This window comes from Phyllosticta citriasiana (genome assembly GCF_038021145.1).
Source record: "Phyllosticta citriasiana strain CBS 120426 chromosome Unknown IWZ02scaffold_1, whole genome shotgun sequence".
Lineage (NCBI taxonomy): Eukaryota > Fungi > Ascomycota > Dothideomycetes > Botryosphaeriales > Phyllostictaceae > Phyllosticta > Phyllosticta citriasiana.
In genome coordinates, this window is record NW_027117278.1 from 1,068,303 (window position 1) to 1,089,458 (window position 21,156).

Here is a 21,156-nt window from a genome sequence, read left to right on the forward strand (position 1 = left end):
GTTGCTGCTGATCAAGACACAGCCATTACGAGGTTTGAGGAGAAAGTGAAGCCAAATTGTCGACGCCCGTGATGGGAAACCCTGGGAGCTATGGTCATCTATTACCAAGCATCCGGCTGCAGGCTCCATCCGTTCCGGAAGGCTTGATGGATTGTGACAAATGCACTACAGTCCCACCTATCATCCCATCATACACACACACACACTCTCTCTCTCTCTCTCAAGATGGGTTTGTAACAACTCCCCACCGTAAGTGGGTTCGGTCGCCGAAGATGGCGAGCGAATGCGTAGCAATAGGACCTGATGCTCTGACTGCAGTACATGTAGTGTCCGAGGTCCGACGATCATGTCAAGTCTGCAGCCAATCATGTCACGGCGGGTAGATCCTCCTATCTTATCTTTTCCCCGCGTCTTCTCTAAGACACTCGATGTCTTCCGTTGTCTTCGTACAAACTTCATTCATTTTTACTCTGTTGGACTGCCATGGCTGGATCCAGGGCATCTATTGGCGTTATATCCATTGGTGACATGGGCCTGGGCATAGCCAAACTGCTCCAGGCCCACAACTACCACGTCCTCACCACTTGCGCCGGAAGAAGGCTAGGCTCTCTTTCACTCTGGCTGTTCCATCTTCTCTGATCATCATAGCAGTCAAGCAACACAAAAGCGTGCCGAATCAGCATCGGTTGAGGTCGTTCCCGACCATCTCCAGCTCGTCAATCGATCCGACTATCTCCTCTCCATAGTCCCACCCCGCGATGCCCTGGCAACCGCCGAAGCCATCATTGCTGCCTACCAACAGCACACGCGTCCCACCACCTCAAATCCACTCTACTACCTCGACCTCAATGCCATCGCACCGTCGACCGCGCGCAACATCTCCACCGCCTTCGCAACCCACGCGCCACTAATCCGCTTCATCGACGGGGGCATCATAGGGGGTCCGCCATCGCTCGCGCCGTCCACCTCACCCCCCGACCCCGTCACCTGGAAGCGGCCCTCGATACCGCTCTCCGGTCCCTACGAGCTCGCCTTGGCCCCGGCGTCCGGCGCGCACCTCGCCGCGACGCTGCGCACCAAGCACCTGTCGCCCGACGTCGGCACGGCCAGCGGCCTCAAGGCGTGCTTCGCGTCGCTCACAAAGGGCTACACGGCGCTCGCCATCCAGTCCTTCTCGACGGCCGCCCAGCTCGGCGTCCTCGACCACCTGCTGCGCGAAATGGACGCCGCCAACCCGCTCGGCCGCCAAAGGGCTGAGGCGGGCTTGGTCGGTATGCCCAACAAGGCGTACCGCTGGGTCGCTGAGATGGACGAGATTGGGAAGACCTTTGATGAGGATGGCGGGTGGGCTGGCGAGAATGTCTACAAGCAGGTCGCCAGCGTCTATCGTGTCGTCGCTGTTGAGACGGAGCTGGGCAGCCGAGAGGGCAAGATGCGGGTTCAGGAGGTGGTGGATGGGCTGGTGGGTGCTTTGAAGGCGAGGAAAGAAAAGACTGACTGAAGTACCTTGGTCCAATTGTGGCGCTGGTATGCATTGCATTGCGTGGAGGAAACGTCGCATGCATCTGCATCGCGAGAGGCCATTCGGCACTCTTCAGTATTACCAAAGCATCTCCAACTTGTTATCGAGTCATTGCCACCCTTCTCCAGCTGCAATGGCATTGCTAGCTTCTCAGCTCGACTTTTTGACTCGCCATTGTGCGTCAAGTCAAGACTTGTCGCTGACAGACCGCCATGTCCTGCACAATACAACTAACAGCACTCTGTCTGCGCGAATCATCGGCCTAGTCGTGCGGGTATGTGTGTGCACGCGCGCCCTACAGTGCGCCACAAGTGCCACTGCAGTCACGATGGTGGGCGGTGGTGGTAAGCAAGCAAGCCACGGCAGAGCCGATGTCGGAGGCTAGTGAAGCCTGTTCATTCCGTGCGGGAGATAGGCCGGCTGGCTGGAGACAGATGCGTCGTCGATGGAGATAGCAGGCGACTTTTGCGAGGCGGGGGGGTTTACGTGAGAAGGCTGCGAGAGGCAGGCAAGGTACCTGCCAGAGAGACCCTCTCCGCGATTCCCTTCCTTTTCTCACAACCGTGTTGAACGCGAGACGAATTGAGGTGCCGGAAGACAACGACATAGCCAGATGTATTTTGACATGTGCGTGATGCGAACTGCATGCGAGGCGCCCGCGCGCAAGGATCTGCCGAAGCAATGACTGGTGCGGAGTGTGGGTCGGTGGGGAGGCGGATGGAAGACTGGATAACGGGTCGCGGTGAGTGCGGCGCAAACAGAAAAGACGCACATCACTCTGTGGTCTGGTGGTGTGCTTACTTGTAGCAAAGGAGTTTGGCTGCTGCCGCCGCTGATTGTTTTGCTCAATTTTCCCCTCTCTCCGCATTTCCCCAGCATCTTTCGGTGAATTCTTAGGGTGCGCTCTCCGCATGGAACGGGCCCCCATTCTTTGAACTTGGGTTTCTCTTTTTCTTCGCGTCGATTCTGCTGTTCGCCCGCCATGACGCCAGCAGTGCCTAAGCTGCCCACCAAGTTTCCGTGCTGGTGCAAGGCCGTGTACTCCTGGGGAGGAGAGGTAAGATTCAATTGTAAAACTCACCGATGTGGCTGACTCTGGTGCCGTAGAGCAAGCGCGATCTGGGATTCATCGAGGGCGACCTGATTGAATGCCTCAATGCTGGAGATGGTAAATGGTGGATGGGCCGACTCAAGCGTGACAAGCGCGTCGTCGGCTTGTTTCCAGCCGATTTTGTCGAGGTTCTGGAGGACGAAGACATTGCAGAGAATGAAGCCCAGGTGGGACTGGACGAGAGTGCCAATGGTGAAGCAAGAGGCGCAAGTCCGCAGGATGCAAAAGAGGAGGACGAGCCGACGGGACGCAGGCGTTGGTGGATACGCAATCGAGGTTGGGTGCTTGTTCTGTTGTCCGAAAGCTTCGGCGCATGCATGGCGGCCATGGCGCGGCTGTTGGAAAATGAAGAGGATGAGAGTCGCAGGATGCATCCAATGCAGGTGGGTCGACAACAATGGGGTCCTAAGGAATTGCTTCTCTTGCTGATGCTGTTGAGCAGATTATTTTTGTACGCATGGGCTTGACTGCCGTTTTCAGTATGACGTACATGTGGGCGACCAAAGTTCCGCATTTCCCATGGGGAGAAAAGGGCCTGCGACTACTATTGACTCTGCGTGGGTTTACAGGATTCTTTGGATTATCTGTGTTTTACTGTAAGCCTGGCCGATTCGATAAATGAGCCTCAAGACTGATGCTGTAAAGGGGGGTTGCAATATCTTCCTCTCGCTGAGACGACGGTAATCACCTTTTTGACTCCAATGCTGGTGCCATGGGCGTGTGCATTGTTCTTCGGTCAACCACTGTCCAAGAAGGTCATCTTTGCCGGGTTTTTCTCTTTTGCTGGCGTCATCATCATTGCGCAGCCACCCTGGCTCTTCCCCAACAATCGTGAAGAAGTTCCGGATGCCTCGGCGGCTATGCGCACAATAGCAGTCACTGGGCTGCTCATTGGGGCGGTGACTGCCACTGCTTCATACACCATCATCCGCGGAATTGGCTACAGAGCGCATGCGTTGATTTCCGTCAACTACTATTCTCTGACGTCAACTGTTGGATCCGGTCTCTTCTTGCTTTTTGCTCCTGGAGTCGGTTTCCAACTGCCAGCGGATGGCCGGCAATGGACATTTTTGTCCGTCTTGGGGTTGTCAGGGTTTATGCTTCAATTTCTCCTGACTGCTGGTCTACAGCATGACAAGAGCGCGGTTGCGACTAGCATGATGTACAGCCAGGTACTCTTTGCGTTGGTGCTGGACAAGACCATATGGGGCAATGTTCCTGGAACTGCCAGTCTTTGCGGAGGTGCTCTGGTGCTCGCCAGCACGATTTACGTGGCCTTCCAGGGATCTTCAGAAACGCAGTCGAAAACAAAGCAAAGCGATGAGGAAGAACCGCTGTTGGCCAAGCAGGGAGAAGAGAACGGAACTTGGCGCAAGCCAGTCAAAGGAGGCATCGAGGCGTCCGCAAACCTGGCTGACGAATGAAGTTGCGGTAACTGCAAAGAAATGCCTGGACATTGCAGAAGCGTAAATTGGAAAGTTCCATTGCTTGCAGCAAGAAGTCGACCATTGACTCTCCCCCCGGTTTTCAGCGTCAGTAATTTTGGAGTGAAAGAACGCAAGAAGGAGGGGGGATCATGTTTACATACTGGGAGATTTTATTTACTCTTCTTCTCATATCATCCAAGCAAATCAGGTATATAGGATTCTATTACTATACCTGTTACTAAGGCTTAGCATTTTATACATAGATAAAATGGATATTAGAAACTAGGGTGGAAAAATGAGGATCAGACCTCTAAGCGGGCTGCACAACTATAAGTTTAGAAACTTTTTTTTAAACTAATTGAATCTAAAAACCGGTGGGAGAGTAATTTTTAAGTAAAAGAATTTAAGATGGGAGGGAGGTTATGTTTACTCTTCCCCTCTAATATTCCCCTTGACTAATAAAGTCTATGAGATTCCCTTACCATGCTGGTTACTAAGACTTAGCATTTCACACACAATTAGAATCAATGTTGGATACTAGGGTGGAACAGACCTCTAAGCAGGCTGTCTAACTAAAAGTTAAGAACTTTTATCTAAAGTGACTGATGCTGAAAACCGGCGGGAGAGTATGAAAGCCAAAGAGGAAGAGTCAAAAGTGCATGTCTCAGTTTTGAATGGGCAACGACGTGTGGAGCGACCTGCGCTGTTGAAGGATAAATCGAGTGCAGCGGCCAGATCTGCAGTGACAGAGGGCAGTTTGCCATACAGACTTTTATGCGGCGTCATCAAAAGCTTGCTTCCGGCATTAGACGCGCAATTGACTTTAGGGAAAGAGTACTGGCCTGAGGTTCCGGTTGGATAGCTGACATTCGACAACGTTCTTGTCGTGGGCAAGGAATCCATGGCCGATGTTTCAGCGTGTTGCAAGTCATCAAGACCTCGGCGATGGTGTTGAAGGCGGTTTCCCGTCGACCATCAGCTGTCCCATCAAAGCTCTCAACAGCCGCAGTCAACTGCAAGGGACGGCCAAGGAGGCACAGATGGCCTGCCTAGGGTGCATCTGTTCAGCTCTGGCCAACCGTACACTAAGTAGCGGGCAACGTGCAATGGTGAGCCTTTGGCTACTAGGTGGCTCAATGGTCCGATAGGTAGTCGTGCGCAGCAGCACGCCACCGTTGTTCTGGACATGTCAAATTGTCTAGCGTTCCTGAAGTGCCGACTGGAGTCAAGTCAACTCCAGGGCAGGCGACAGGGTCTCCGCGGCCGGCAAGGGGTCATGTTACTCAGCTCCAATATCCAATCCACCTCGCCTTTCTCTTCAACCTCCAACCTTTGGCAATCACCGCGTCTTGACTCGACTCACCCTTGTGCTCACCAACTGCCGCACCCGCACCCTCATGTCAAGCCCCAAACCAAGTCGGTCTCTTCCAATTTGGTCGACCCTCCTGTCAACCACTCGCTCTCACCAACCACGCCGGCGGAGCCGCACTTCAGCTCAAGCCACTCCAGGGCTGACTTTCTGGTTCCCGACTGGCCATTGGTTTGCTGCTTGTCCCGCTTCTCGACTCTTCGCACCTGCAGTTGCCCTCCAATCTCACGCCACCTGACGACTCTCTGAGACATGACAAGCAAAGAGGCTTGCTCTTGCAGGCACAACGCCCGTCGTCAGGGCTATTTGTGTGCCATCTCCACCAGGACTATTTCAAGACAGGCCCGCTGACCCCGGACCGCGCGGTAGATGCGTAGGGGGATTCGATACCAGTAGTCAGAACGCCTGGAGCGTGGCCGGGTTCCTCTGGGCTCCGTGCATCATCACGGCTTGGGACCCATTCTCTTCTAGGAGAATTTACTAATCGGCAATGGATGCAACGTGGTGTCGGCTGTATTCTCTAGTTGTCCTGGACCCTACCTTCGCTGATGATCATTTCCTATCGAGCCAAATCGGTTTCTTGACCACGGCGTGCGCATTCGTAGACTCGCAAACCTAGCTGAAAGAAGCAAGCCTCAGGTTCATATCCCGCCGCCGTCCTTGGCTTGTGGAGGATCCATATTAAGATTAGAACCTTCGTCTTGCCAAATTGGTCGACGTCCAAGGTAGCATTCGCCCTTTTTCCTCGAGAACGTCGTACCCCATCTTCAACTGTCGACGAACGAGTCCAACTCCTTCTTTCTCCACCCAGTCGCCCAAGCACCTGTCCTGCTCGAGGTCTCGTGTCAAGTCTCCTACCCTCTACCATGGTTTATTCTCTTACTTACAGACGCCCGGCGTCTTCCAAAGTCTCGATCTTTTCCGCCGGCAGTGGTAACAGCGACGGCAAGAAATCTTACGATGCCGAATCTACGTCAGGAGGTTCTCACTTGTCGCACGGCATCCCGGATGCCTTGTCGTTTGAGCGAATCATATCCGGCGGCACCTGCCCGGTAAGTGTGACGTTGCCTGCCGAGTCTCCTTGCATATGGCGGCCTGTCACATTCGATCGCACAAAACTTGGTCTGAGGCGTTTCTTGATATCTCGTCCGAATTTCTCTAAGACAATTGCTAATTTCGTGGGCACTAGCCATGCACTGTCCGCGAGTTTTTGAACTATCTCAAGTACATTGAGCTTGCAGCCGAGAATCTGCAGTTTTACCTCTGGTTCCGCGACTATTGCAAGCGCTTCGACGCGCTTCCCGACAGAGAAAAGGCCCTTGCCCGTGCCTGGACTCTGGAGCAGGCTGAGGCTGAAGCTCACGCCCAAGCTCGCAAAGCAAAGCCTGCCCCTGAGGCTGCCGTCATTTTCAAGGGGACTGACTTCGCCGATGGACGAAGGGCTCCAGATGGCGATTTGACCCCGTACGGAGGGGACTCCACGCCCAACCCACAGACGCCATCTGTGCATAGCAAGTTTGAGAATGTAGAAAATTCGTCGGAAGCAACTCTCTCTGAGTGGCAGAGATCCACAACGACCGCAACGACGCTTGACCCCGCTAGGGCGGCGGAAGCAGCCTTTGAGTCTGCCGGAGAAAAGGTGCAACCCTTTGCTATTCAGCCATACCGCGAAGAAATCACCAGGATCGTCGCCATCTACATTGCCGAAAACGGTCCGCGCCAGCTCAACTTGTCCAGTCGTGAGAGGAACGTGTTGCTGCGTGCCTTGACTTACACCACACATCCGTCTGCCTTTCGCGAGGTCATTGCGACTATTGAATGGTCGCTCCGCCGCCAGGCTCACCCCAACTTTATCCGCTGGACCATTTGCAACGGCAATAGGCCTCGCGTTATGTTTGCGCGTGGTCTTGGAGTTTTCCTCATCGTTGCAGGTATCGTGATCGGTATCCTCCTCGATCTGAGTTCTGTTGCTCGCGGCTGGCGCGCGTTTTCAGCTCTTGCGTTTTTGATCGGCATTTCCACCATGATTGCGGCCTACAAGGGCATGTGCGTTGTAAGTTGCCGATCCTGTATTCTCTTCCAAATAAAGTAGCTAATTAGACGTCAAGGTCCTCCACGGCATGCACCATCGCCACTTGCGGCCCTGGGAGCTGTTCGCCTCTGACGACGAGCCCCAGCTGCAAGAAATTTTCAAAGAGTCGCCCGAGTCTCTTCAGGGCAATAGTTTCGAAGACGAGCCTTGGGTTGCCAAATACGAGAAGCGCAATGTCGTGCGCAAGATCTTCGACCGCGAAGTTTGGATCGAGGAGCCGGCCATGCGCCAGATCCAGGACACCATATTCTTGCAAAGCTTGCTTGGTGCTTTCGTCATAACTTGCCTCTTTGAGGCAGTCTTCATTGCCGTGCCTAAGGGCAAATTCTTCTGAAGAAAACAATTCTGAAAAAGTTCTTTGTGGTTGTTCTACTTAATCAGGCTAGTGCAGGCGTTTGAGGATGGATTTGAAGTTTTCTGTATACCCGGAAACATAGGACGGGGAGTGATCAAGACAGTGGGAAGGTCTGAGAGCCGACATTGCGAAATCGAAAAATAGCTGCAGTGGATAGTTGGATTATGTGTTGTCGACATGAGCCATTTCTCGTATCTACGACTTTATTTACGACTTCGAATTGAACAAGGCCGTTGAAAGACATGCTGCGTTCCACACAAACACCAAGAGAAAGACTTGTTCAAACCTAAAGATGAAGACTCCAAGTACGTACCTGCCCCCAGTCGAGGCCCCAGTAAATCGACGGACGACCCGATCTATCGGGTCAGGCAATCCACTTCGCGTCGAGCATCTCTGACATCATCACCAACTTGGAACGGACGGGAACCGCGGGGGTCCCTGCTCCAGCTTGACTGCAACTCGCCCAATTCTCTCATCTCGGTCTCATCTCTTCATCTTCTTCAATCAATCTTCCTCACAAAGCGGACTCTGCGTGCATTGCGGCTCTCTCTTCCTCGCCTGGATCCTGCATAGAGACGTGCATGTGTGCATGCATGCGCACCCATAGTGTACCTACACACATACCTTGTACCTACCTACCTACCTACCTACCTACCTACCTACCTACCTACCTTGCAACCTCCCGCCCTGTCCTTCCAAGCTCTCCACCAAATCGAATAGTCTGAGGTCTCCGCTCCGCTGCGTCTTCCACGACACCCACACACACGCATACAGACCGGAGCGCATTCTCCTCCCAACAAGCATCATAGCACACAAGCCTGCCTGCCTGCCCGCCCGCCCGCCCTCCATGCCTACCCTCTCGCAACCTTGGGCGCTGGTATCGCCGGCATCTCGCGGCATCGGGCGCGCGCTGGCCAGACACGTGCTGCGCACAACACGAGCGCCCGTCGTCGCGACCGCACGGGGCGATCTGGAGAGGGCGCAGCACGAGATACTGAAGGGGCTGGGAAGCGATGCGCGGGAGCGGTTGAGCGTGGTGGAGCTGGATTACCTAGGTGGGTACGATTGATTTTGTTTACGGAAAAAAAAAAAACAAAAAAAAACCCCCCCCAATAAAAAGGCTTGCTTGTCCCTCCTCGCTTCACCGGCCCAGTCATTCATTCGTTCCCTCCGAGATGTAATTGGTCACGGCTGATGTTGACGTTTTGGTCGCTGCCAGACGAGCGCACCATCGAAGCCGCCTCCAAAAGCTGCGCTGAACGCTTCCCCCAGCGCTCCCACCACCTGCACCTCGCCCTCGTCGTGCCGGGCCTGCTCTTCCCTGAAAAGGCGCCCGCGCAAATCGACGCGGAAAACGCGCTTCTCACGCTGCAGACCAACACGCTGGGCCCGCTGCTCGCCATCAAGCATTTTGCGCGCCATTTGCCGCGCAAGAGCACGTCGATGCCGCCGACTTCTTCTTCTTCTGACGGTGGTAGTGATGCCGATGTCTACGCCAGTCTGCCGCAGTCCGCGACGTGGGCGACCATGTCGGCGCGCGTGGGCTCGATCGGTGATAACAGGCTTGGTGGGTGGTACAGCTACCGCGCGTCCAAGGCGGCTGTCAATCAAATCACCAAGACGTTTGATAACCACTTGCGCACGCAGGCGGGCGACAAGGCGGTTGCGGTTGCCATGCACCCGGGGACGGTGCGGACGGGGTTGAGCCGCGATTTTTGGGATAGCGTGGCCAAGGAGAAACTCTTTGAAGCGGATTGGGTTGCCGAGCGCTTGCTGGGCGTGCTGAAGGATGGAAAGGGGGAGAACCTGAGGGGCAAGTGTTGGGATTGGAAAGGGGAAGAGGTGCCTCCGTAAGAAATTTCTGGAGAAAAAACGACGCAGCGCGAGCGTCTGTGTCCTAATCATTGGCGTGAGTCTGGATTTGTGCATGCAAACTCAACTTTGATTGGGTATAGTGTCGAGCTGTTGTAAAATCTACACGTGTTCCTCCCATGTGAATCTCTCTATCCTCTCCAGATGCTGATGCAAAGATCCGATGATCCCAGCCGGCTATCAACATAGAAAGAGCATGGCGTAGACTAGGGTGAATAGTCGCAAGCTCCCCTTTCTGTACGCCGCTAAACACAGGACGAGTGTTGCGATGAGCACGCCGGCGGTTGCTACGCTCGCTGATGAAGGCGATGTCTTCGCCGCAGAAAGTCACTCGTCCTTGTCACCAATCGGAGGAATACGTTCCTTGAGGTAGTTCTCAAGGTCGTCAATTTCCTCTGGGTCTGCAGAATGAGGCAGGCCCCTGTTCATGGTCAGCTTCACTTCTCAACACTCATGGCGAGACGGAATCATACTGGTATGTGCGGAAATCCACATTCCATCCCCATTCCTTCAACGTGTCGGCAGTCCTCTGACCCCATTCATGACGGACGACTGGGTCAATATCGCCGTGACCCATGAAGATGGGGGTGTCCTTGTTCGGGTTGTCTGCGGGGACCATGTCCCTGATTTTGTTTCGCAGGAGCAAGTAGCTGCTCAAGCCTGTTGCCCATCAATCATCATATACATGTATTGATTTTGGCGGGGAGCGCATACCAAATATTCCACCCAGCTTCTGCGGAAAGGTCAAACCAGACAGCAGCCCCATGGCGCCTCCCTGGGAGAAGCCGCCAATGACGATACGGTTGCTTGGAATGCCCTTGTCCAGCTCTTCGCGAATCAGATTGTGAAAGTATTCTTGGCTGCGCTTGATGCCGGTCTCGTCTTCGCTGCGCTGGTTGATGTCGGACAGCGACACCAGGTCGTACCAGCCGGGCATGCGCATGCCCATGTTGATGGTTATCGGGATGCTGGGCGCGTTGGGGAAGACGAAGGATACTTCTTCAAACTTGTTGCGGCGTCGCCAGTTCTCTGCCAGGAACATCCATCCTGCGCCGCTGTCGAGTACTTGTCTTAGCCTGGGTCCGCAAAATGACGGAGGGGCGCAAGGCTGCTTACCTGTCGCCCAGGCCGTGGGCAACGATGACGGTGGCTGTATGCCGCTTCAGTGCGGGCACGACGAGGGCAGGGGCCGACATGGCGTGTCTCGGAATAAGGACGGTGCGGAAGTTTTGGGCAGGATAAGAAAGTGAAGATGGGACCCGTGGTGTTGTTGACCGCTGCAGCTCAGGTGTGGCACATGCAGAGGCGGCGGTGGTGGTGGTGGATGGTGGGTGGCCCCTGCATCTGATGGCCGTCGATCATTGGCCAGGCTGAAGACGTCATCTATCACGCTGCTACCACTGCGCTTCGACCACGACCTGTTTCCTACATGTTCGCCCTCTGTTCCTCCAACTTCGACTTCTGTTCATTCGCACCTCGAAGCTCGGAATCATTCCTGTCAAATTTTGCACTTGTTCAAGCCTGTTTTTGTTGCTCATCATCATACTTGTCCTCCACAATTGCCTGCCGGTGCTTCTCCGGCGAAGCCTGCTCAACCTGTCGGTTGCGCGACACGAATTGATCGTTCGAAGATCGGTCCTCTTGTTCAATTGTATACTACCTGTCGCGACAAAGCCGGCCATGTCGATTCGTATTACAAGGGCAACGACGCGAGCACTCGCAGAAGTGCTTAATCCACCAGACCAGCCGGCACAACTGTCCACTCCTCCAGTTACCCCAGCTACCTCCAGGAAATCACGCGCTCAGAAGCCCAAGGCTACCAAAGCACTGAATTCATCTACTAAGAAGTCGGCCAATGACAGAGATTTCAAGCCAGTCACCCCCAAGACCAGCCGTAAGCGATCTAGGAAGGATTCTACCACGATCGCAAAAGTCGAAGTCGACGTCAATGAGCTGCCTCACAACCTTGGAAGCATTCCAACGCCTGACTCTGTCGAAGATGAGAAGCCTCCGCCGAAGAAACGCAAGACATCCAAGAAGCAATCGGCTGCTTCTACGGAACCCAAAAAGGAGCAATCGGGTACTGTCTTGCAGGCCGTGAAGGAGCATTCAGATGCACCTGCGACACCAACTGAGGAGCAGCCAGAGCCGTCTACGAAAAAGACCAAATCCAAGTCCAAGAAGCAAAATAATTATGGCCTGACGCCCGGAGTCTCCCCGTACCCTGACTGGCCACATCCAACACCGGAAGAATGCCATGAGGTGACTCGCTTGCTCGAAAAGAAGCATGGGAAGACGAGACCACCACCTAGTATTCCTGCACCTTCACTCACGAGGTCTGGCTGTGGCGAAGTTCCTTCTGTTCTTGATGCTCTCATCCGCACCAGGTTGAGTGCTGCGACTACTGGCACAAATTCTTCACGCGCATTCCAAGGCCTCGTCAAGAGGTTTGGCGTCATCAAAGAAGGCATCGGAAAAGGTAGCGTTAATTGGGACGCTGTACGTAGGGCCGACTTGAAAGAAGTCTTTGAAGCCATCAAGGCCGGTGGTCTTGCTGACGTCAAGAGCAAGGACATTAAAAAGATCTTGCAAATGGTGTACGAGGAAAACCAGGCGCGGCGCGATGTACTGACCTCGACCGACGCCAACGTACCACCTGTCGTTGGTGCTGCACATGAATCCACGCCTGAGAAGCAAGCGGAGATTCAAAAGGCAGACAGCGGCGTCCTGTCGCTGGATCACTTGCACTCCATGAAGCATGACCCCAACACTATCATGTCGGAGTTGACCAAATACCCGGGTATCGGCGTCAAGACTGCTGCTTGTGTCATGCTATTCTGCCTCCAAGTTCCGCGCTTCGCTGTCGACACGCACGTCTACCGCCTCTGTCGCTACCTCAACTGGGTCCCTGAGAACGCCACCCGAGACACGACCTACAGCCACTGCGAAGTTCGCGTGCCGGATGAGCTCAAGTATCCGCTGCACCAGCTGTTGATTGCACACGGAAAGACGTGCCCGCGTTGCAGAGCCGCCACTGGAGTCGGTAGCAAGAATTGGGACAAGGGCTGCGTGATAGAGCATCTGGTCAAAAGGCACGGAGCAAAGAAATCTGGCGAAGTCGAATCGGATGACGGAACGCCAGTCGAGAAGGGCAAAGGCAAGGCCCGTGCGACAAGGAAGAAGAAGGTCGAGCTTGATGACGAAGAGAGTATGAGCTATGACGATGAAGCGAGCCCGAGCGAGCTGAGTGACCTGGGGAGCGATGGATCCGCCGGCGAGCCCGACGACTCTGCCGATGAGCAAGATTCTGACGACTGATTTTGTCGACGAGGAACAAAAGCGACACCAGAGCCACTACTTCCGGGGACTTTTGCGACGACGATATTGAAATTTGCCGATAATTTCCGTCGGATACTTGTTGCTACCTTGCTGTATCATTGTGAGCGTGGAACTTATGGGTCTATGTGCCATATTTTATCTGGGCTTTTGCTATGGATTTTGTCAGAGGCAGGCGTAATGGAAGGAATGTTGCTCGAGTTGTTTGGCTGTTCTTTTAATCCCAGGGTATTTGCTACAGAGTGTATCAGGAGGCCAGTTATGGCTAGGTATTTAGTCTTGACGTGGCCACCAATCCATTTGATATGGATGTCAGTTCTAGCAGCATCAGAAACTAATCAAAATTTTATCTCCATGATCCTCTCCGATACTCTCCAGAGTTGATATCCACAAGCCATTGCGGCTACTAGCCTAATCATCAATGACGTCCCTGTTGAAAAACCGAAAAACCTGCCTCCCAACCTCGCGTCCACTGAGCCCCGACAGCTCTTCCTCAGTCATATTAGCCAACTCCCACACGCTGCCAACATTAAACATGATGCGCTGCATAGTCTTCTCATTGCCATCGACACCAGGCACGACGCGCAGCATGTCCTGAGGGGTCTGGTTGAAGGTGCGGGTGTGGGGGTCCTCGCCGGCGTCGAGGCCAATCTGCACGGCACGGATGGGGTCGGGCTCGTCCTGCTGCTTCTTGAGCTCCTCGAAGATCTCAGCCGTCTGGTACGGGCTGCTGCTCCAGATGATGCGCAGCCGCGGAAAGGCCAGCGTCAGCATCACCAGCTTGGACTGCAGGTCCGGCGCGGCCATGGCGGCGGCGGCGGCGCTGCTGCTCGACGACATGGCCGAGAGGTCGGCAAAGGGTTCCAGCGTGAAAGATTTGTTTTGGTCGAATTCGATGAGCAGCATTGGGTTTTGGTAGTGCAGGAGCATCGTTTCGGCTTGGTTGTACAGCCGCCCGTTGTTGAGCGATTGGATCAGGTCGCGCACGGATTTGCGCTCGATGCAGATGTTGGGCGTGAGCACGTAGTCGCCGACCGTTAGCATGCAGGGCACGACGACCATGCTGCGCCCGTGCAGCAGCGATGGCAGCGAAGAGCGGAACTCGCGCACGTCGACGACAACGCGCGGTGGCGAGGCTGTTGCGGCCAATCGCCCTCCGCCCGCGATGCGCGTGTTGACTGTGCGTAAAAAGGCTTCTTGCGGATCCAGGTTGCCAGTGTTGTCAATGACGATGGCCATGTTGCCGCGCTCGCGGATGAGCTTGGAAAAGGCATCCTTCTCCCGGCGCACAGCACTGAGGTAGCGTTGCTCTTCGACCGAGTTGCCGTAGTACATGAAGTAGACGCGCACGTTTCGTTCGGTGTGAGAGCTGCGGTATACTTCGATTCTTCGAATGAACGCAGCGTCGGGCTCGTACATGATGATGTAGCGCGGTCTGACTTCCTCCAAAATGTGCTCGTCCATGTCACCGTCGTACGGATGGATGACGAGGAGGTTTTTCATCTCGTACAGCTCGTAGTTGTCCTCCATATCCTCGAGGGGATCAGCTGCGATCTCGCCCTTCTGTTGGGCCTCTCCTTCGGTGGGCTGGAGCTCCGATATCAGGCTTTGCAGATGAGCTTCGCGGTCGAAAGTCTGCTGCATATTTCCAACGACGTTCCGTGACGGCCCTGACGCCGCTGCTGATCCACCGCGGACTCGCCTCCTCTTGTTCGCAGGTGCTTTGCTCTGTCCACTTTGACCTCCGCGAGATTCGTTATTGATAACTTTGGCATTTTCTGCGAACAGAGACGCGCTGACTTTTCCAAAGTCCCGCTTCCAAGAAATGTAATTCCGAAGCTTTCTCCGCATCATGAACGCCGCAGATGGTCCGCTCGGTCCTTCGTCTTCCTCGCCATTCTGCTCCTCGGGCTTCTCATACATGATCTGCAGGTATTCTCTCAGCTGACGACAGGTGCTGTTGTCAGCACACATTATGAGAATGGCACCACTCGAGTCGTCCTGTGGAGTCGGGTTGAAGTAGTTGTCACGTTCAATCTCTTCCAAGACTTCGGCCAACATGCCCCATTTTGGTTGCTCTTCAAGAATAGGTACCAGAGAGTCCGGTACGCCGTTGGCATTTGTCTTGGAATTCTGATCGTTTAATTTACCAGTGTAGACTCGCCGTTTCGCCGTCTCAAAAAGTGTGTGGGCGGCGTCAAGAAAAAGCCATGGCGACTGGTTCATTTTGGTCGATCCAGGGGGTGGTGAGGACGCTGCCAACACCGTGTCAAGGTACTTGTTAAAGTCGACTGCGTCGTATGCTAGTATGGCACTGTGGCCATTAGCGGACATGTCTTCACAGTCCATAAGGTACTTACTGGAGGATATGGCGAAGCAGCGACAAGTCTCTTACGATTTGCCGCGTCCTGAAGCTTGTGCGATGCCATACAGGATCAAGCTGACGTCTGATTATGACGTCGAAATTTTTCTGTAAAGCGCTGTCCAACGTCCACTCCTCCATGTCAAGAGTTCCAGAATTGCTCTTCCTCAGTTCAGCTATGCTCACTTCGACACACTCCATGATAGCTTGTTGGATCGTTGTCATAGCGTCAGTCATGGGCACCTCCAATTCTATGACTTCTGCCTTACGACGGCCCTCCAACGATTTGACAACACTGACTTGAAACCTGGGATAAAGGGTGGGCGTTCGTAGGAAAAGATTCCGCATCATTGTGGCAAGTGGAGAAAAGCCAGTATTGAAAGGCTCTGGATTGTCCGAGAAGGCCTTGAGGAACCCCGACTTATTCTTCTGTCGGTATATGCGCAGAATGAATGCTTCGATGGAGGTGGCGACGACCTTGTCCGCATGAAGCACCACGCAACCCGTCACAGTTGCAGGGTCCAACAGCCCAGACAGAAAATCCACGATCAATATCCGGGAGGTAATGCTGAATATTCCTCCTTGCGCATACATCTTCTCCCTCGTCGTGACGCCAGTCAAGTCCGTGTTGACAAGGCTCAGCCCTCGGGCTTTGGGAGCATTGCTGACGACAGCGTGCTCAGCCAGAGCCTCGCCAATCCAGCCATTTTCGCGGTCGTCGGCGCCAATGAGGAGGATGAGATTGTTCCCGGCGGCATCGTAGGAGTGGAGGAGGTTCGTCACGATTCGCAGCAGCCCAAGGCCTCTTGCCAGGATAACTAGCTGGTCCTCATTGCGCTACATGCTTTTAGCAAGTGTCAAAGCTTGGGCGACATGGGACCTACCAGGTCTTGGAAGATTTCCTGCTGGTATTGCTGTAGTGGGCGTCAGACGGGCAGGAAGAGCGGGGAGCTGAGTCGCGAAAGCATACCAGAGGCAGTGATAGCTTCACGGGGGCTTTCTCATCTCCTGGCGGCATCTGGCGTGTGGTCTGGAGGGAGGTGATAGGTACGGGCGCGTTCGGCGATGACATCGGATGCGCGTAGGACGCCATGTTCGGCCCGTAAGCCGACGCCTGCTAGGTGCTGCCGTGTACTACCTCAACGCCTCCCTTACACCCCGTCAACAATTTAACCCACCAACGATTCTGTTTGGACGCGCAAGTCTTCCAAGCCACGTCCTTCAAGGCCATTGAGAAAGAAGGCCTTGTTCCATTCGCTCATCTGCTCTTTCAGGCTTTACTGATATGGACCGTCGTTTCCTGGCCCTACGCTTCATTGGGATGCCCGCCACGTCCGCGAAAGACCGATGACGCAGGCTGCTCTGCTGTGTTTCGAGCTCCAACAAAATATATGGACCCATAGAAGCGATGGCTTCGAGAAAGAGCTGATGACTCGGTCTGCCCGGAAAGCCCAACCCATAGTGTCGCGGCCCGAACAAGCGAGACGGCAAACCGGCATAAACATCACATCAAATGGTCATGCACGCCCCCTGAATCTTGCCTTCCTTTGGTCACTACTCCAGACTGAAACGCTTCATCAGGGGCCTTGGAACCACTTTCGACCAAAGAAGAGCTGTTTTGATTGAGAGTCGCAGGATGAGGGCCAAGATCCTCACTGTGTTGCGGCCTCTCGGGCCTGTGACCCTCTTCGCTGTTATATCCGTCGCGGGGGTACAGTCAGCTTGTGATAGGTCAGTCTGGCCGTGTGGTTGATGTTGAGTGCCACAACTTCACAAACCTTGTTCTCTTGAGGCATTGCTAGACACGGAGAAAGAGAGAAGATGTACCAGGAGTTGTCGTTTACAGGCGTACTTTCTTCCTCCTGCAACCCTTAGTCCAGTCAACACGGACGGGTTCAACTCAAAAGAAAGGTCTGTCATTTCAATCTCCCACGACTTCGTGGGAGCAAGAACCCTGGCTACATGGTCACTTTCTTTGCACCTTGTCATTTGAAAACGAACGGACCGATTTGAGATGGCCACTGCTCCAAATCTCTTAGCGCACCTCACAAGCGATACCCACAACGGGAGGCTGAAACAATCTGCCGCATAATGGTCTGGACCTAATAGGCTGTGATACCTTTATATGGCATCTCGGTCCAAGTGCCGGTGGCCAGACCGGCTTTAGACATGATGACGAGCAACAGCCTTGTCGTTTGAGCAGGTTTGCTTAGGTAGCCTCCATGCCAAGGAGTTATAAAAATCGGACTAGCATCGCATTCAATAGTCACTTCGCAACGGTCATCCAAGTCTTTGATCTTCTTTCGTTCCTTACGCGCAAGTTCTTGCTGGGTCAAGATGCGTCCGACTTTCTTTCTTGCCGCCAGTGCGGCTTCTCTCGCTTTTGCTGCCCCCGCTACGAAGCAAGAACGCGCTGCCTCGCAGTTCAAGTTCTTTGGTATCAACGAGAGTGGTCCCGAGTTTGGTGAGACCAACTTGCCGGGAACGCTTGGTACCGACTATGTGTGGCCAGATCTTACCACCATTGGAGTAAGTTCCATCTCTCCCGAGACCCAGTTGGAGACCACGACTGACATAAAGAACAGACCTTTGTACAGCAGGGCATGAACACATTCCGCGTCAACTTCCTCATGGAGCGATTGACTGAAAACTCCATGAACGCTACCTTGAACACGGCATACTTGTCCGACCTGAAGAATGTGCGTGGATTTCCAGGAGCATCTATATGCAGCGCTAGCGCTAATAGGGTCATCAGACAGTCAACAATATCACAGCGCAAGGCGCCTACGCAATGATTGTGCCTCACAACTACGGCCGTATGCATTCCGCTCCAACTCGATCCCACCAGCACTAACCTCACGTTTCCCCTGCATAGGCTTCTACTCCAACATCATTACCGACGTATCCGGCTTTCAAACGTGGTGGCAGCAGCTCGCCGCACAATTCAAGTCCAATGACAAGGTTATCTTCGACGTCAACAACGAATTCCATGATATGGAGCAATCGCTCGTGGTACAGCTAAACCAAGCGGGCATCAACGGCATCCGCGCAGCCGGCGCTACCAGTCAGTACATTACGGTCGAGGGTAACGCGTACACGGGCGCCTGGACCTGGGTCAGCTCGGGCAACGGCGCCACCATGGGCAACCTCACTGACCCAAAGGGCCTACTCATCTATCAAATGCACCAGTACCTCGACTCTGACAGCTCCGGGACTAGTGCTACGTGCGTCAGTAGTACCATTGGCGCTGAGCGCTTGCAGGCCGCGACCCAGTGGCTGAAGACCAACAGCAAGAAGGGCATCATCGGCGAGTTTGCTGGTGGAAACAACGATGTATGTAAGACGGCTGTCAAGGGCATGCTCAGCTACATGTCGGAAAATTCGGATGTCTGGATGGGCGCTCTTTGGTGGGCTGCCGGCCCGTGGTGGGGCGACAGCTACATTTTCAACTTGGAGCCAAAGGATGGCATTTGCTTCAACAGCTACATGACTGAGCTGAAGCAGTTTTCTTGAGGGGTGGTTGCCAGCGGTAGAATACTCCTGTCACTCAACCTTCTTTGTGGTGCTTCCCAGCATCTATACCCCTTTGGCATAGGCAGTCGCATAAGTACAGAATGGAACGTCGCTTTCCTGCCGGCGTGATCGTCTTCGCCCGTTGTGCTCGTTGTTGGCAAGTGATTCCGCAAGCAGACTCGAAGATGCCCAGAAGGGGGTATGAGAAGCCAAAGTGTGCAGACAATGGCATACATCCTACATACATGGGCATGCCAATCTTTAGTGGTTCCCAGCTGATAAAGTACCACGGTAAAAACCATCCCCAAAAAAAATCCGAATCTCAACAACCCACCCCTGAGGCCAATCTCTGAAGGTTTGGCAGAGGATTCAAAGCCTGGGGCGCAAGTGGTCGGTCGCCTGTCGGCGAGAAGCATTCATCAACTTTGGAAAAGACTTTTCACAGCAAAGCATCCATGCCTGGTCTTGCCGGCTTGAATGTGTCCGTTGGATGGTACAGTGCTTCTATCTTGTAGTCAACAAGATGTTTCGTGGTCCAAACCAAAAAGCGAACCGTACCTGTGTGTCTGTATGCCTCAACAAATTTCAACAGCCGTACATGAAGCCCAAGTCCTCGCCCGCTCAAGGCTTCTCTTCCACATCTGTTCCCCGCACTTCCACATTCATTCCCATTGTTTCAATACTCCAACAGATCAAGGACCTGCGACCAAAAAAAAAAAAAAAAAAAAAAAAAAGAACTTGCAACAACATGGTTTTCCGATCGGTCTTTGTCCTCCTCCTCCTTTCCCTCGTCTTCGTCACCTTCTCCGTTTGTGTCCCCCTATGCCTATTTTCAATTCTGGCCGCATATGCCCGGCAGATCTGCATTCTCAGCCTGCAAGAACTCGAGGAAAGGCTCGATTTGCCCCCGGACGACAACCTCTTGGTGCGGAAGTTGCGGATATGGTTGATCCCGGACTACCAAGAGAATCAGTTGAAGAAGCAGACCGTAGAAAGACGCGAAAGGGAAATCGTCGACAAGAGAAACATGGCCAAGTCGCGGCTATACCAACTGCCCACGGAGCTCTTGTGCATGATCGCGATTGCCTTGACGCAGCGGGAGTTATGGCCATTCGCGCAGCCTCCTTGATGTTGCGCGATCGACTCGGAGCAGCAAGAGCGGACAGAAAGGCCACCGTGGACGAAGTTATGGCCGTGAAAGCTCAAATGCGGCGGTGGATGATCCAACAGCTCTACCCAAAACTTTGCGAGCGAGAACGCAGGGTCGGAGCCAAATTGAAGCGGCCGATGCCATACCTCTACTTGCTCTGCCAACCGTGCGCCGCGCGGCATCCCTTCACCGCGTTCAGTCACCAGCAGGTAAAGGCCGGACCCGAAAAGCGCCGCTGTCATGCCCAGGAACGAGTCTTCCACATTTGCGAGCACATGGCGGTAGACTTGAACACCATGAAGTACCCCATCAATCGCGTGTGGTCGAAAAAGACGCCTAGCGCCATGTGGAACAACTTGCCCGGCCGGCTTTACTGTGACGACTGCCCGAAGCGACCTGGGACCGCGCGCTTCGGCTTCCTGGACGTGGACCGCGCCATCTTGTACGACCGTCCAATCCTCGATCCCGGGAGCAAGTTCTACTATCGCACGCGGATCATGTCTCCGGAAAAGGTGCTGGAGTTGCCAGATATTGCTCGACTGTCTCAGGATCTGGCCAGCGACGATACATCGATTTGTCCGCACGTCTCCATCAAAGATCTCGATTTCGAGAGGTGCAAGTCGCGAAAGGCGTATGTTCTGCCCGACGCGGACCATAGCCTCTGCGGAGGTTGCACACGCTGCCCGGCCACGTTTGCCTTCAAGTGGAAGAAGGATCCGGTTCGTATGGTGCTCGAAATGCACTGCGAACTCAATGTGAATAAGGATCCTTCGACCTGGCTTGCGATATCGAAGCCCTCTTGTCTTAGCGATGCGCAGACAAGGACGCCGTCAACGTGGTTCGGCTAGAGCGGAAAAATTCGACCTCGGTGGTAGATTACGAACTCCATACAGACCAGGGCGCACGTGAAACTTTCCATTCTGTACTCGGCGGTACCTGGGTCACTACTGTCTTCGAGGGTATTACCATTTTCGACACCGTCCGCGGGTGGCTTTTGGAGGTTCAACTCTAGCGCGGTCAGCAGCACAGCAGGAAGGGGCGTGGAGG

General features: G+C 54.1%; 9 protein-coding genes across 9 annotated transcripts; 7 read left to right on the forward strand and 2 right to left on the reverse strand.

Annotated features, from left to right (window-relative positions):
* Window positions 1-165: 165 nt before the first annotated feature.
* Window positions 166-1,659, forward strand: IWZ02DRAFT_12765 (6-phosphogluconate dehydrogenase). Its single transcript, XM_066761582.1, has 2 exons — window positions 166-599; window positions 652-1,659. The coding sequence occupies exons 1-2, from the start codon at window positions 484-486 to the stop codon at window positions 1,499-1,501; spliced, it is 966 nt and encodes a 321-aa protein (XP_066627008.1). The 5' UTR covers window positions 166-483; the 3' UTR covers window positions 1,502-1,659.
* A 693-nt stretch (window positions 1,660-2,352) lies between these two features.
* IWZ02DRAFT_12756 (uncharacterized protein) lies at window positions 2,353-4,348 on the forward strand. The gene is made up of 4 exons (XM_066761581.1): window positions 2,353-2,579; window positions 2,630-3,016; window positions 3,076-3,229; window positions 3,279-4,348. Exons 1-4 carry the CDS (start codon window positions 2,505-2,507, stop codon window positions 4,055-4,057), a joined length of 1,395 nt encoding a protein of 464 aa, XP_066627009.1. The 5' UTR covers window positions 2,353-2,504; the 3' UTR covers window positions 4,058-4,348.
* A 1,947-nt stretch (window positions 4,349-6,295) lies between these two features.
* On the forward strand, window positions 6,296-8,117 carry IWZ02DRAFT_411884 (uncharacterized protein; the record flags this gene model as incomplete). Its single annotated transcript, XM_066765725.1, has 3 exons — window positions 6,296-6,481; window positions 6,619-7,482; window positions 7,538-8,117. The coding sequence occupies 3 exons, from the start codon at window positions 6,296-6,298 to the stop codon at window positions 7,853-7,855; spliced, it is 1,368 nt and encodes a 455-aa protein (XP_066627010.1). The 3' UTR covers window positions 7,856-8,117.
* A 606-nt stretch (window positions 8,118-8,723) lies between these two features.
* On the forward strand, window positions 8,724-9,788 carry IWZ02DRAFT_411885 (short-chain dehydrogenase/reductase-like protein; the record flags this gene model as incomplete). The annotated part of the gene is made up of 2 exons (XM_066765726.1): window positions 8,724-8,931; window positions 9,096-9,788. 2 exons carry the CDS (start codon window positions 8,724-8,726, stop codon window positions 9,728-9,730), a joined length of 843 nt encoding a protein of 280 aa, XP_066627011.1. The 3' UTR covers window positions 9,731-9,788.
* On the reverse strand, window positions 9,789-11,051 carry IWZ02DRAFT_439113 (Phospholipase/carboxylesterase/thioesterase). The gene is made up of 4 exons (XM_066766756.1): window positions 10,865-11,051; window positions 10,463-10,803; window positions 10,222-10,408; window positions 9,789-10,169 (listed from the first exon to the last, which is right to left on the reverse strand). The coding sequence occupies exons 1-4, from the start codon at window positions 10,942-10,944 to the stop codon at window positions 10,076-10,078; spliced, it is 702 nt and encodes a 233-aa protein (XP_066627012.1). The 5' UTR covers window positions 10,945-11,051; the 3' UTR covers window positions 9,789-10,075.
* Window positions 11,052-11,428: 377 nt separating this feature from the next.
* IWZ02DRAFT_429100 (DNA glycosylase) lies at window positions 11,429-13,066 on the forward strand (the record flags this gene model as incomplete). The annotated part of the gene is made up of 1 exon (XM_066765962.1): window positions 11,429-13,066. The coding sequence occupies one exon, from the start codon at window positions 11,429-11,431 to the stop codon at window positions 13,064-13,066; it is 1,638 nt and encodes a 545-aa protein (XP_066627013.1).
* A 429-nt stretch (window positions 13,067-13,495) lies between these two features.
* Window positions 13,496-16,464, reverse strand: IWZ02DRAFT_369899 (uncharacterized protein; the record flags this gene model as incomplete). Its single annotated transcript, XM_066764467.1, has 4 exons — window positions 13,496-15,398; window positions 15,445-16,283; window positions 16,331-16,360; window positions 16,417-16,464. 4 exons carry the CDS (start codon window positions 16,462-16,464, stop codon window positions 13,496-13,498), a joined length of 2,820 nt encoding a protein of 939 aa, XP_066627014.1.
* Window positions 16,465-17,428: 964 nt separating this feature from the next.
* Window positions 17,429-18,976, forward strand: IWZ02DRAFT_12857 (endo-beta-1,4-glucanase). Its single transcript, XM_066761596.1, has 4 exons — window positions 17,429-17,975; window positions 18,032-18,145; window positions 18,202-18,262; window positions 18,322-18,976. Exons 1-4 carry the CDS (start codon window positions 17,784-17,786, stop codon window positions 18,957-18,959), a joined length of 1,005 nt encoding a protein of 334 aa, XP_066627015.1. The 5' UTR covers window positions 17,429-17,783; the 3' UTR covers window positions 18,960-18,976.
* Window positions 18,977-19,164: 188 nt separating this feature from the next.
* On the forward strand, window positions 19,165-20,971 carry IWZ02DRAFT_12865 (uncharacterized protein). The gene has a single exon (XM_066761597.1). It carries the CDS (start codon window positions 19,437-19,439, stop codon window positions 20,955-20,957), a length of 1,521 nt encoding a protein of 506 aa, XP_066627016.1. The 5' UTR covers window positions 19,165-19,436; the 3' UTR covers window positions 20,958-20,971.
* Window positions 20,972-21,156: the final 185 nt, after the last annotated feature.

Excerpts from the sequence above, each read along its gene's own strand:
- IWZ02DRAFT_12865 (XM_066761597.1), top strand. The coding sequence starts at position 19,437 with ATGTGTCCGTTGGATGGTACAGTGCTTCTATCTTGTAGTCAACAAGAT.
- IWZ02DRAFT_12756 (XM_066761581.1), top strand. The coding sequence starts at position 2,505 with ATGACGCCAGCAGTGCCTAAGCTGCCCACCAAGTTTCCGTGCTGGTGC. Across the intron at positions 2,580-2,629 it reads TGTACTCCTGGGGAGGAGAG|AGCAAGCGCGATCTGGGATT; the intron begins GTAAGATTCAAT and ends CTGGTGCCGTAG. Across the intron at positions 3,017-3,075 it reads GCAGGATGCATCCAATGCAG|ATTATTTTTGTACGCATGGG; the intron begins GTGGGTCGACAA and ends GCTGTTGAGCAG.
- IWZ02DRAFT_12857 (XM_066761596.1), top strand. The coding sequence starts at position 17,784 with ATGCGTCCGACTTTCTTTCTTGCCGCCAGTGCGGCTTCTCTCGCTTTT. Across the intron at positions 17,976-18,031 it reads CAGATCTTACCACCATTGGA|ACCTTTGTACAGCAGGGCAT; the intron begins GTAAGTTCCATC and ends CATAAAGAACAG. Across the intron at positions 18,146-18,201 it reads ACTTGTCCGACCTGAAGAAT|ACAGTCAACAATATCACAGC; the intron begins GTGCGTGGATTT and ends TAGGGTCATCAG.
- IWZ02DRAFT_439113 (XM_066766756.1), bottom strand. The coding sequence starts at position 10,944 with ATGTCGGCCCCTGCCCTCGTCGTGCCCGCACTGAAGCGGCATACAGCC. Across the intron at positions 10,804-10,864 it reads GCCCACGGCCTGGGCGACAG|CGGCGCAGGATGGATGTTCC; the intron begins GTAAGCAGCCTT and ends AGTACTCGACAG. Across the intron at positions 10,170-10,221 it reads GTGGATTTCCGCACATACCA|GGGCCTGCCTCATTCTGCAG; the intron begins GTATGATTCCGT and ends GACCATGAACAG.
- IWZ02DRAFT_12765 (XM_066761582.1), top strand. The coding sequence starts at position 484 with ATGGCTGGATCCAGGGCATCTATTGGCGTTATATCCATTGGTGACATG. Across the intron at positions 600-651 it reads ACCACTTGCGCCGGAAGAAG|TCAAGCAACACAAAAGCGTG; the intron begins GCTAGGCTCTCT and ends TCATCATAGCAG.